Source organism: Leptonotus elevatus, chromosome 19, assembly GCF_054856555.1.
Source record: "Leptonotus elevatus isolate MCC_2025b chromosome 19, RoL_Lele_1.0, whole genome shotgun sequence".
In the NCBI taxonomy this organism is placed as follows: domain Eukaryota; kingdom Metazoa; phylum Chordata; class Actinopteri; order Syngnathiformes; family Syngnathidae; genus Leptonotus; species Leptonotus elevatus.
Genome location: NC_141257.1, coordinates 7,624,936 through 7,638,127, shown reverse-complemented (window position 1 = coordinate 7,638,127; position 13,192 = coordinate 7,624,936). Strand labels below are relative to the sequence as shown.

Genomic DNA, 13,192 nt, shown 5'->3' with positions numbered 1-13,192 from the left:
TGCTGGTGATGATACAGTGTCTGATTTTGATGCTAAAATAACTTCCCCTCCGAAATAAGTTAACCCGTTTATTGAAATTACCGTACAAAACTGCGGTTTAAATGCCATAAGATTTGTAGACAACGAATTGATAGAATAAAACCGTTTATTATTTTATAATGACTAAAGAAGGTGTGCGTATGTATTTGAGTGTGTGACCTAGCTTCTAAAAGGTGGGGGCTATTATTGTGATTGTGAGTGAGAAATGTGCGTATGGTGATTTTGTTTGTTTTTCTTCAATATCTTTAACTAAGTTTGGTGTTGTTTTTGTGTGAGATGAGACTGGTGTGATAATGGTGTTTGTTTTTCGAATGGGAATGTGGTAAAATAGGTTTTGCGATGTATAATGCTAAGATCCCCTCCCCCCCCCCTGTTTCTAGGTTAGAAGAAAAGGAGGGGGCTGTGGGTTAGAGCATAATGTGTCCTCGTAATGGGACTTTTTCTCTTTTCTAGGTAAGAGAGGAATAATAAACAATAAAAATAAGTAATAGTATTTGAAAGATATTGTTGAGTTTTTGTAGAAGAATATTAGATTAGTGTTTTATTTTTTAGTGACTGATTTGATAGTCTTTTACACTATAATAATTGATGAAGATGGTTAATTTGTTAGCTTTCCCTTTTCGGGGCAAATGAATAAAGAATAATGATAAAATAATAGTATTTTGTATTGAGCTATATTGAGTTAATATAATTATACCTACATCTGTACAGCTGTGGCTAGAAGTAAGATAGTTGAATAAGAAGTTATAAATGTTTTTGAAGTCGACATAATGATAATGATTTTTAATATTTGTTTTTTCTCTGAGTGTGTCATTTCAGAAACTGATGCTTAAGTTCCAAAGCAGATGAGGGTTTGATGGCCTTCACTGATTACAAACTGCGAACGGGATGCGCACCAGCTGCTGATACGTTGTATTTGCAAGTATTGCTAGTACCTATTATGAAGGGTATTCCCAAAAACCGAGCTGTTTTTTACGAAGCATTTTTGAGAAAGCAGGAAGTGAACTATCTTGCTATGATCCCATTTCCTCAGTCTGGCATTGTAGTGCATTGGATCAGCCGGGTGCATCCGTTGGTCGAGGTGAGCGCCTGGAAGGACCGAAAATGTGTCATCGGGTCCACATTGCAGACAGCGTCTGAATGGACGTGGCAGAGATCAAAGGTCAAAGCCGCAGAGCACAGTCTTCTCCTTCTGTGCCTACAAAAAAACATGGTGCTCAACTTCCACAATGCCCAGTGACTGTGTACAAGCCTCATTACAGAGATGTCTCCTCTCATCGCTGATGCCTGCTGAACATTGTCTGACACAGCCGCCGCCCTGAACATTGACTTTTGAAAGCTGGTGGTCTGACTAGGATGCGACCCTTCAATCAGTGAGATGCTGCACGGTATATGCAAGGCATTCTTAATGTGTTGAATGGGGAACTGTGATCTATAGCAAGGTATTTCAGGAAATTGAAAACGACGTATGTGAATTTGAAATGAGGGATAGAGAACATTTATTTCAATCTATAGCCTGCTAAATTTTTGCCTATTTTCTTGGGAGAATCAGTTTCTGAATTGGTACAATGGGAATTTTATTAATACGATATGATACGATATACTTTTATTTTCCCCGTGAGGAACTTTTTCCTGGACTTCGTCCAGCTGCAGCTATAGTATAGAAACAATAATAGAATAAAATGAGTAGCAATAAGTAAAAGACTAACTAAGAAGTTTTCACAGTAGTATATATTATTAATATATATATTATCTAAGTATATGTTTTATATACATAATATTGAACCATGCATCTTATCGTACTGAGTTGATGCTATTTAATAAATAATAGCGAGTTTGATGGTTAATTTTAGATATTATTATTTTTATTTTTTTTCACAGTATTGTGATTTATGAATCCCAGAGATATTTTTTGTGCTATGTTTTTTTATGAGCCCCACTAATATGTAAAAGAGGTGAAGTTGATTAGTAGTTTGAGAATAATTTTTAGTTTGATTAAATCTAGGAAATGGTAGATATTTGTAAGTTTTGTGTAATTAGTATCCTGAATTAGATTAATATGGTTACCTCTATTTTTTATGGCCCCAAAGTCATCATATATTAGTGTCTTAAATTGTATCTGCTTGTGCTCATTTTTATTGTAGTGTTTTGTAGCTCTCTCTTTTACCTCATAGCCTGATTTAGAGGGTTGTGTTATTTACGACGTCTTTTGAGTTATGAGGTCTCTATTTTATCCTCCCTTTATCTTGACGTGTTTAAAAAAATCAGTGGATCTTTGTCAAAATGAGGGAGTTTATGTTTAAGAAATTAACCAATGTAGACGTATTAGTAGATTAAAAAATGAAAAGGTTTTGAAGTGATAATCCACAATTTGAATATGAAGAAATCTATCAGAGGGAATCGAGCGGAGCAAAGTAAGTCTGAAGCAAGCAAGGACAATAATGCATATTCGCCGGATGAAGGTAATTATATTATATTATATCTTTTATCTCAGAAACAATTGAAAAATGTAATGTTTGGAGCCCAGTGTTTGCAAAAGAGTCTATATAATATGAATATATGTGAGCTTTTTCCAGGATGTCACGATTCGGCCGGTCGTGGGATTCTGGGAAGAGAATATATTATATGCTAGTAAAATGATTCCTTTCAGGATGGTGAAAGGCACAGTTATGCAAATTTAGTCGTGGTAAAACATTACCTAATATTGAACAAAACCTATTTGAAAAATAAATATTTACAAGCTCTGTCTTATATTAATGAATGAGCGAATGTCATTCAACTCAATCAAAGGCTGGACTCTATTTTCACTGTCACAAAAATAGATCTTTTCCTGTTCCAACAGCACAGGACCTACGGATCTTAACCAAATAACATTTACTAATCCCAACTAACAAAAACTATCAGGGTTTTTCCTCCAAATAAAATTGATGTGGGTTTATGAGAAGACTAAATGGACATATTTTACTCTCAGATTGAAAGGAGAGACAACATTCCACAACTGGTCTACAAGGCTGCCGGCTATCTCATCAACTGATGATCATCAATCTTATCACCTCCGACCTGGGAGCCACGTCAGCTGACCCAGTGTTCGGTTCTGGAGCGGCCGTTTTGACATCATTCTACATCATTCAACGGATCAAGTCAAGTGCCTTTTCCTGGGCAATCATCACGAGAATCACATTTGCAGGCAATCTATTCTGGGGTTCTGCAAAAAGCTGACAACGTCATCTTCTCATTCAACAAAGAACTTCATCACAAGATGGCTTCAAGGCGTGAACACATGTTCGTCTGCCGATACATTGCGACACTTTTTAATCAACAACATTTTATGTTAAGCCTCACATATGCTATGCTTATTCCACTAAAAATCTTTTAATGTATCAAATTGTTTTTTAATGTCATATGATTGCTAAACTACCTCCTCTCCTGCTAAAGGGCTAAACTATCTCCTCTCCTGCTAAAGGGATGTTTTAATGATAAATATTTTCACCACACAACCATTGAATTTTTTTTTTTTAATGTGTTGAGCTCTCATGAGCTCAAATGAGGGAATGTTGGATTATTAACATTGTTTTTCAGTTTCAATTTATATTTTAACCGTTTTGGATATTAGTTATAAAGATATAAATATAAGACAACAGTTAATTCATATGTTACGTTAGTAGGTAATTTTGGATTGTTTACATGCACAGAGGCGTCCACACTAAAGGAATATTGTCTCTACGTCGGCTGCTGCCCGTCTACCTGCACGTCAGCTGAAGAAAAGTGGGGTCGTGTTGTGAAAAGGTAACTCGTGCTCAACTGTCCGCGTTTTTACTGCATGGTCCTCTAAAAGTATATTTTTCTTTAAAAAGAACCATCGTCTCGTATTTAGCGTGTCCTCGGCTGACTCGGTTAGGTCAACTAACGAGACGCGATACTCTTGTCCAATGTAAAATGTGTTTATTAGTCTACTTGTCAAAAACGAGAAAGTGAGATAAAAGCAATAATAAATACAAAAAAATAACAGCAGGATTCAAGCATTTGAAAAAGTTCTAATGAGTCAGTATTCCTGATGCTGCATTCGAGGATGGTTATAATTGATCCGACTTGTTTTTTCAGTTCCGACCTGAAAGTGTTCGAGGCAAAAGTAAACAACCAAAATGGTGGATAGTGATACATTTGTCTTTTTATTTTGGTCCTCAAAACTCATTCTGACTTCCAGCAAACTTGCCTTCTCGCAATTTTGCTTAATTTATTGTTTTTATCTTATATCATAAGCATTTTCATACAGTTCAGTAGTTAACCATATAATTTCATGCAGGGAGACGTTGTTTTACGTGGAGTTATGTCGAATATTTATAAATGAAGAAAGCTATCGAGTTTTAACCTCGAGTAAATTGTGTTTTCCAAAGGGGTCGCTATTGTAGAGTGACGTCACATTGTAGTACGTCGGTGCTTTCCGGACTTCCGAGCATCCTCGAATGCAGCATAAGTTCCAGAAGGCGGGCCAGCAGCGATTGGCGAAGGCGCGGTCTTGTGCGGGTGATGGGTGGAGTCAGCAGAGCGGAGTGAGCGGGTGGGGGAGTGGCTTAGGTTGGACTGCGCTGACCCGCTTGCTCATTGCATGTATCACACAGGCAGCCTGTGGTCAAAACTTCAATAATATGACATTTATCAAGTAGTGACGCGCATATTTCAGAGAATTTCAATTGTATGAAAGCCTAGTATTTTATGCAAATTGTCACATACGATATGCAAATGAGCATTACTCACCCTTTCCGTTTCTGTTTTCTTGACAGGATCGAGGCCGTTCGGGACATGGATGGGTCTGTGCTACCAGCATGCAATTGGAAAGCTGCTTTTCAACAGGTGCGGGTACATTTTTTACACCGAGGATGCCATGCTGTGTGCTTGAGGTGTGTCTGATGCCACTTTGCCATTTGTCAGTGCACTGACTTTCGCTTGATGTACTTAGACACACACCAGAACAACATTTAATGGTTCTGAACATGTGCTTTTTTTTTTTGTTGCTTTTTTTTAATCACATTGGTGTGGCCCAAATGATTGAAAATGAAATATTTAGAAAATATAAACAACTTACAAACAAAATAAAAACAACTTTTTCAAATGTATGAAACACATTTTAATTTTAGGTTGATAGTATGTTGCCTACTTATTCAAATAAATACTATTTGTACAAAAAAAAATCTCTCCAGGAGCATTGAATGATGCCACGGAACGTTGTGTGGTTCCACGTGTGGCAGTGTTTGCAGTATATGAATTGCGTTTGGTTTATAGAGAGATGGGTCAGCCAGGCTTTTAATGGATGTGTGCTACTTTGACTGCACATAGAAAAAGTAAATAAAAAAAGATTTGCTAAAAATGCTTCTGCTTTTACTGATGATTCCACATGCTAATCTTTGTTAATGATTATTAATGAGTTATTTGGCATCAATACTCAGTGTGAGTTTTTTTCTCTCCTATTTTTGGTTGAGCTCGGTAGCATCGGACTTAGCTGTGATGTGAATGAGCTTGACTGACTCCTTTTGTTTTTGTTTCCCGACAGGTTGGGAGGAGGTCTTGGACGGACACGCAGCCAACAGACTCGAGACTTCCCGGACATGTGGGATGGGTCTGCACTCCATTGACAGCAAGCTGCTTATGGACAGGTGTGTGCGCTATTTGAAGGCAAATGTTGTGTCCTTGAGGTATGTGATGTCACGAAGCCACTTCTCAGTGCGCTTGAACCTCTGCTTTGATTTCCATCTGCCCTGTGCTTGTATTTTCAGGGCCTTGAATGGATTGCACGTGGATTGTTCTTGAAGACGTTTGGTCTCGCGTCCGAGCTGGCTTTCTCGCTTCATTCTCAAGGCCAGATGGCGGGCTTTTCAACATGAATCGAGGAAGCCTGCTCTGACCAGGGGCCAAAACATCTTCAAGAACAACCTGAACAATCCACTTGCAATCCATTCAAGAGGCCAAAAATGCTTTTTTGCTACTATAAAGCTTCAACATGCAAATGAATGGACATAGCTCCACCCAAAAAAAACCAACAAAAAAACATAAGAAATTTTATAACTGGCCACACCCTCTCCGAGTTGACCAATCAGCTGGCTGCATACAAGTACATTTGCATAACCACTTTCCCAACGAAACCTGTTTTTATGGCCTAATTTGCAAACAGACTGTGCAATTTGCATAAACCACGCCCATTTATGGAGCCAACCAATCAGATTCTGGCACTTATTACAGAACCCACCAATCAGATGGCTTCCGGCTCAATAATTTGCATAACCGTGCCCACCATGCAGTTTGGCCACACCCTTTTATTTAGCAAGATTTTTTTTTTTATAAAACTTTTCAAGAAATGTTTTTTAATGTTACAAGTAAAGTTCAGAAAGTATACATTTTTCAATTTGTAGTTTATTTGCAGAGTACAACATGTTGAAATGAAAAAAAACGTAAAGATTTTTTTTTTTTTTTTTTTAACAACACAACAAACTTAAAAAAAATAACAACTTGAGGTTGTATGACTTGATTGCTGCTTCCTTGTGGTCACCAGGTGAAGTTGCGAGCCAGCGGGAGCAGATCGTGCGGCCCTAAGACAAAAACGACATCAGTGAGTTGAGTCAAGTCAACTTGTTGTACAGCAAACGTTTTTGAAATATGATGAATGCCACCTGCACAGAAGGCGATCCGACGACTCTTGTGGGATTTGGGCCAATCGCTCACACGGCCGCAACGCCAGGAAGCCCGCCACGTTCCTCGGCGCCTGCAGCAGAAAAACATTGGAAGACATCGAGGAGACGCTCGCCGAGTCGACAACAGTCAAAGCTTACCGTCAACTTCAAGCTGATGGCATCAATGCAGCAACAAGAACACAAGTGTTGGACAAAAGTCACTGCCTGGTCAAGTGTACTCAACAAAAAAGACGTCAAGTGTTTGTTTTCTTCTTTAATGCAGCAAATTTGACAGAAGATGAAACCCACCAGTGCAGAAGAGGACCTGCGACTCGTTTCTGGGACTGTCGGTGATGACGCAGCTGCTTTCACGGGAAGATGACCTTGAAGAAAACATTGAAGTGACCTTCCACTTCGGCAGCGGACGAACTGACACACAAACAGGAGATGAGCAATGAACCAGTCCAGCGACTTCAGTTTATTAACATGTCAACAAAAAAAACAAAAAAAAGTGGTCCAGAGAGCGCCAGCGACAAGCTTTGAAATCAGCCCCGGTGTAAGGAGGAGATACTGCATTGACTACATCATGTAGGTCGTGCGCTGTGAATTCCGGCAAAGGCGGCGATTTTGATGAACTTGGTAAAAACAGCAGGCGACAAAAGGTAATGGGCGGTTTTCAAACTAGCGATCTCCAAATTAAGTAAATATCGCGATTTATAAGTCCCGACTAAATGTGCCACTTGAAAAAAGGCAAACTTCGGTTGAAGTAGTATATTCTGTGGCTTGAAGTAATAATAACTTTTAATTAGTAAAATAACAGCCGCTAAATCACAAAGTCGTTCCGGGTCACGTCCACTTCCGTTTAACAGTCGTTTCCTTCCGTCCGTCCTTCATAGGGCAGTCACGTGATCATGTGACGTCGGTGCAAAAGGTCATATATTGTTAAATGAATGACCATGTTTGTTTGTTTTTGCTTTCTTTATTAATTCACACTTCAACATCCAATTCAAACTGAGCACATAAACGGTGCTGTCAAACAAGAAAAAGAAAACACTCAAAAAAACAAACAAAAAAAACCCCAAAAGGTCTAATCGACAGTAAACTTTTGGAGTTATTAAATACACAAGGCTTGCTTCGTCCTCACCCTCCTCAAAGTCCTTCCAAACCCTTCAATTTCCTTACAATGAATCAAAAACAAAGGACGACATTTAATAAATCGACATTTGTGAATAAATTGCAGCCACCGCCTCTATCTGTAAGCCTCAGCCATCCGTCATTTCCTATTGCGCTGAAGTGCAGGTATGCTACTCCGACGGCCCGGGTACACAGTTTTGTCGGGCCACCGGCTCTTGGGCTGCTATTTGCCCTTTACTATATTGAGTTTGCTTCAAACTCTTTGTTGTTGGGTTATGATTAGTGGATCTTTTATGTATTTGTCAAAAATATATATATATGAAGAGGACGTATTTTGTCCACATTTTAAATAGCATTTGTTGTTTAAAAATACACGTCTGGTATATAGGAAGTGCGTGTGTCTTGTGCGTGCCCCCCCCCCCCCCCCCACCCCAGTATCACTGATGAAAAATGTGTCCCCCGCGAGCATTTAAGTTGTAACCCCACCCCGATGTAGTTGCTGAAAGTCAGCATTTGCACACCTTGAATGCGAATCCGAGCTGTTGTTCTTGCTGGCGTGGCGTCAAGGAATTTTGCGTCTCACGCCAGGAAACTTGAACTTTACCACTTTCGGTTTCAAGCGTTCCGACGCGTCCGATCAACAGTTTATTATTCAAAGCTCAGCTTGACAAAATGAAATGAAAATTTGCGAAGTTGTATTACCTTTGCTTCAACACATCTTGAACGTTTATTCATTTTCATATTCCTGTCCAAAGTGAAATGCTTTTGTACAGTATGTTGTGTGTTTCTTGGCCTGACGTCACCCGGTCTGTGGTCACGTGACTTCCCCGTATGGAGCACTTCCTTGTCTTACCGGTTCCCGAGCAGCAGGAAGGAGAGCGTCGCTGTTTCAGCCCAAAACTTCCCAAAACACTTGTGCTGCTTTTCATCTCTTCTTACGCACACTCGACTTGTTTTGAGGCGCAAAAGGACGCCATTCTTTCAAGTGACGTCATCGACGGGTATTTGAGCGGCGTCGAGCTGGTTTGCTTTGACGCGGGACCGAAAGGAGCAAAAGATGTGGAAGATGAACTTGTTGGGATTGTTTGTGGTGGTTGTGCAAATCCACAGCGTGACGCCTGGTAAGTGCACAAGTTGACTCTACCAATTTTTCCACATCTTACTAAGAAAAACAAAACAAATAAAGCTGTAATTTGTTACAGCTAAAAAATAAAAAATTCTCTTTATATTCATGATTTGGTTGCAACTGAAAACATATTTTTCAATTTAATAGAAATCAAATGCATGTATTTTTTCCTAAGCCAAATTAAAAATAAGTTGTATCCAAGTAACTTTTTTCTTTGTAATAAACTAACAACTACATCAAGGGACAATTTAGTGTTTAATTAACGTATGTTATGCAAGTTCCTGCTGGAGGCTGTATTTGAACTTTGAACCTTGGACTGTTGACGGTGAGGCGGATGTGCTTAGCAGTGTGCCACAAAGCCTGCTAAGCTAATTGAAATACAACAAAAACATATTTGTAGTCAAATATCAAACTGCCATTAACAGAAAACTGTCCCTGTAAGACGTTTTTATTTCTATTTTTTTTAAGTTAAAAATGTCAAATTTTACTCACAAAGGGGAGCTATAAAAAAAAAACTTTTATTAGCAAAATGTGTTGTAAGTGCCTCCACGAGTAAGACAAAAAATACAATTAAAATGTATAAAAACAAGTATTGTAAGTTAAGACTTATATGCAAAATATGTGAAGAAGGATACTGTAAAGTAAAGCAAACATGTTCGACAAGCGTCTTAAAATTGTAACATGCCGATTGTCAAATAGACGTAAAAATAACTAATAATGAACTTTAATAGACATTCAATGAATGTAAGTGAACCGTGAACACAAAAACAGACAAAATGTTTACTGTTTTAAATAAGGGTTTCCTAGAAGAAGAATTGTTTTTTTTTTAAATTTAAAAAGACAATCATTTCAAAATTGGATAGTCCAAGATTTGTGGACATCAAACCAACAAAATGTGTCTGTGTCTGCTCGAATTCCTTCAGAACTTGTAATGGTTGTGTTGGAATGTTTAATCAAGTGAATTAATCTCCAGAAATCAATTAGAATATGCAATATAGCAAAGTCTGTGTAATAAAGGATTAATAAGCAAACGTATTAAGGAAGTGTTTGTGTGTAAGAATGAGCTGAAATCAATTATTTAAATGAATGCAAAAGACGAATCTATGTTTTAATAACAATAAAAATGATTGTTTCCTCAAAAAAGCTGTCATAGTTTCCGTTTTAGGCAGAATCATTTCAAATAGTATAAGATTTTTGGATGTAAAACAAACAAATGTTTTTGTTTTCTCTTTCAGTGCTTCACACGCTCAAATATTTCGACACTGCGTCCTCTCACATTCCAAACTTGCCATCGTTCTTGAGTGTTGGTTATGTTGACGGCGTTCAGATTGTTCGTTACGACAGCAAGAGCAGGAAAACAAAAGCCAAACAGGACTGGATGAACAAAATCACCGACGACGATCCGCACTACTGGGAGACAGAAACACAGTACAATATTGGTAATGAGCAGGTCACCAAAGTCAACATTGAAATTGCTAAAGCGCGCTTCAACCAAACTGGAGGTTTGTTTACATTCAACTTTCTAACAACAAAAACATTTCATGTGTGAATACTTTTTGCTTTAACTATTCACACACACACGTACTCGAGTCGGACGTGCAGAAGTAAGGTTGCTTTGTGTGTTTGTGTGTTTGTGTGCGTGTCAGGTGTTCACATGATCCAGTGGATGTATGGCTGCGAATGGGACGACGAGACTGACGAGGTTGACGGTTGGGAACACCTCAGTTACGACGGCGAAGACTTCATCTCGTTTGAGTTGTCGACACTGAGATGGATCGCAGTTAAGCCGCAAGCTGTCGTCACCAAACACAAGTGGGACCAAGACGACGTCTGGAATCAAGTCAAGAAGCATTATTACTCTGAGATTTGTCCTTCCTACTTGAAGAAGTTTGTGAGCTATGGGAGGGACTTCCTGATGAGAACAGGTACCAGCACGCCCCCTGGAGGAGCATGGCTGACATGGCAACATGCACTCTCGCCTTGCCCCTCTCACACATTCTCCATTTTCCTCACCTCGCATTTCTCTATTTCCTCTCACTAATTTCATCATCTTGCACTCCAACTTTCCTCATTTCCACACATTCTCTCCATCTTTCCATCACACGTTTGTTCTCATATTGGATCCTCTTCTGGCCATTTTTCTGCTCTCACACATTCTCTCCATCTTTGGTGTTCACTCATGTTCTCTTCATTCATTATCCTCTCACTTTCTCTCCACCTTGTTCTCTTCCGCCTTTTGTCATCTCTCCATCTTTCTACATTTTTCCTTGTTACACATTATATCTTCATTCCCCTCACACACATCTCTATACACTTGATTTCCCCTCTCTAACATTGTCTCTATCTTTTGTCCTCTCACACGTAATGACTATATTTCTTCCTTTCACATATTCTCTGTTCTCTTTCTGAGTTGACTTGCTCTCCATGGTTTCTCCTCTTAAACTTGTTCTCCATCTTTTCTCTACTCACACACGCTTTCCGTTTTTGGTCCTCTCACATTACTCTTCAAGTTTGTCCTCTCTCAGCGTCTCTCTGTCATTCTCCCACTTTCTCTCTTCTCTTCTATTCTCTTCATCTTTTGTTCTTTCCTTCTTTGGTCCTCTCATACATTCACTTTACCTGTCATCCTCTCACGTTTGTTTTCCGTCTTTGGTCCTCACACACATCCTCTATATCTTTCTCCTCTCACACCTTCTCTCTGACTGTCATTCTCCCATAAATTTTCTCCATCTGTTATTCTTAAAAAAAATTCTCCTCTCACACATCCACTCCATCTGCCACTTTCTCCCCACCATTCCTTCTTTGTTCCTCTCACACATTTTCTCCATCCCATGCCCGGCAGAGCTGCCGGTGGTGTCGCTGCTGCAGAAGACGCCTTCGTCGCCGATCACGTGCCACGCCAGCGGTTTCTACCCGGCGGCGTCCGCCCTGTTTTGGAGGAAGGACGGCGAGGAGCTCCACGAGGACGTGGAGATGGGAGAGCTCCTCCCCAACCACGACGGAACCTTCCAGACGACGGCCCACCTGAAAGCGGAGCTGCCGGCCGACGCGGAGGGCCGCTACGAATGCGTCTTCCAACTGGCCGGCGTCGAGGACGACATGGTCACCAAGCTGGACAGAAGAAGCATCCTGAGTAACCACGGTGACGCTCGCACACACGCACGCACGCACGCACGCGCACGCGATCCTTGCGTGTCATTCACACGTCTTCCTTCTCACGTCTGGTCAAGAGGAAGACGCCACTAAGGTGACGCTGGCCGTTGTTGTCCCCTTGGCGCTCCTCGCTCTGCTGGCGCCGCTGCTCGTGCTCCTCGTCAGGCGCTACAAAAGCCCACCAGGTGAGGGACGCAAATGTTGGCCTGCCTGCCGGCAACATTCGGGATCACAAGTCGCAACTTTCTTCCTCTTTTCTTCCTTGCAGCCAACTACGCTCCAGCTTGTAAGTCAAACGTCTTCGCAGTCCTGTCCGGGTCCGATGTCCACCTTTGCGAAAAAACGCTCCACATCTCTCGCTATCTTTGCGTCCTGCAGCTGCTGACGCTTCCGAGACCGATGCCTTGTCGGTCGACATATCCGTTTGCAATTCTGAGGCCGAACCTGCTTCCGAGTCGGTTCCCGAGGCCCATTCCGGGACCAGTTCCTCGTGACGTCACAAGGTGAGTGAGCTGACGCGGACTCCACGTGTTCTTGGACTCTGGATTCATGTCCACCATTTGCTGTGCTCGTCTTCGTGCAGGTGTCGGGAGACGACAGAGACGTCTCCGTCCAAGTGCTTGGATTTGAAAACAGAGAATTTTTCAATTCTGATGATTCTGTTAAGACACTCAACGTTTTTTACATGGTTTGGTGTATTAGAGGAGATTTGTTTGCGTTCATTAGGTTGCTTCCTTCTTTCTGTCTACAACTTTGTGTCCGTTTGAGGTGTATCAAATAATCAGTCACATGGTGAGAAGGATTTCCTCTTTCTTGGTATCAAGCAGTCGAGTAAAAAATATTCATTAAAAGTAATTGCACATAAACTCATCCTCTCCGACTGTATGCATAGCAACACGTTTCCTTGTAGTAAATTTATTGCATGTTTTTCAATATTATTTGTATTTCTCTGTGAATGATTATTTTGTGTAGCACAAGAGAGCCCGCATGCCACTAGTGTTGCGGTACTAGTAGTAACACATTTTCAGAACTACTGAGCGACAGCATTTCGTATACTGACCAGGAGATGGCGAAAGTG

At 40.4% G+C, this 13,192-nt stretch overlaps 1 protein-coding gene and 1 long non-coding RNA gene across 3 annotated transcripts; one reads left to right on the top strand and one right to left on the bottom strand.

Moving 5' to 3' along the window:
• Positions 1–6,456: 6,456 nt before the first annotated feature.
• Positions 6,457–8,643, bottom strand: LOC147157710 (uncharacterized). 2 transcript variants are annotated; one of them, XR_015091094.1, is made up of 4 exons: positions 8,538–8,643; positions 6,861–7,130; positions 6,702–6,793; positions 6,457–6,620 (listed from the first exon to the last, which is right to left on the bottom strand). It is a non-coding gene; the product is annotated as an uncharacterized LOC147157710 (long non-coding RNA). The 2 variants fall into 2 exon arrangements; XR_015091095.1 differs by having other exon boundaries at positions 8,357–8,627.
• Positions 8,644–8,665: 22 nt separating this feature from the next.
• LOC147157709 (class I histocompatibility antigen, F10 alpha chain-like) lies at positions 8,666–12,980 on the top strand. Its single transcript, XM_086062052.1, has 8 exons — positions 8,666–8,956; positions 10,197–10,463; positions 10,608–10,886; positions 11,804–12,103; positions 12,192–12,299; positions 12,383–12,400; positions 12,493–12,617; positions 12,698–12,980. The coding sequence occupies exons 1-7, from the start codon at positions 8,893–8,895 to the stop codon at positions 12,606–12,608; spliced, it is 1,152 nt and encodes a 383-aa protein (XP_085918178.1). The 5' UTR covers positions 8,666–8,892; the 3' UTR covers positions 12,609–12,617; positions 12,698–12,980.
• The last annotated feature ends 212 nt before the right edge of the window (positions 12,981–13,192 follow it).

Excerpts from the sequence above, each read along its gene's own strand:
- LOC147157709 (XM_086062052.1), top strand. The coding sequence starts at position 8,893 with ATGTGGAAGATGAACTTGTTGGGATTGTTTGTGGTGGTTGTGCAAATC. Across the intron at positions 10,464-10,607 it reads GCGCTTCAACCAAACTGGAG|GTGTTCACATGATCCAGTGG; the intron begins GTTTGTTTACAT and ends TGTGCGTGTCAG. Across the intron at positions 12,104-12,191 it reads AAGCATCCTGAGTAACCACG|AGGAAGACGCCACTAAGGTG; the intron begins GTGACGCTCGCA and ends CGTCTGGTCAAG.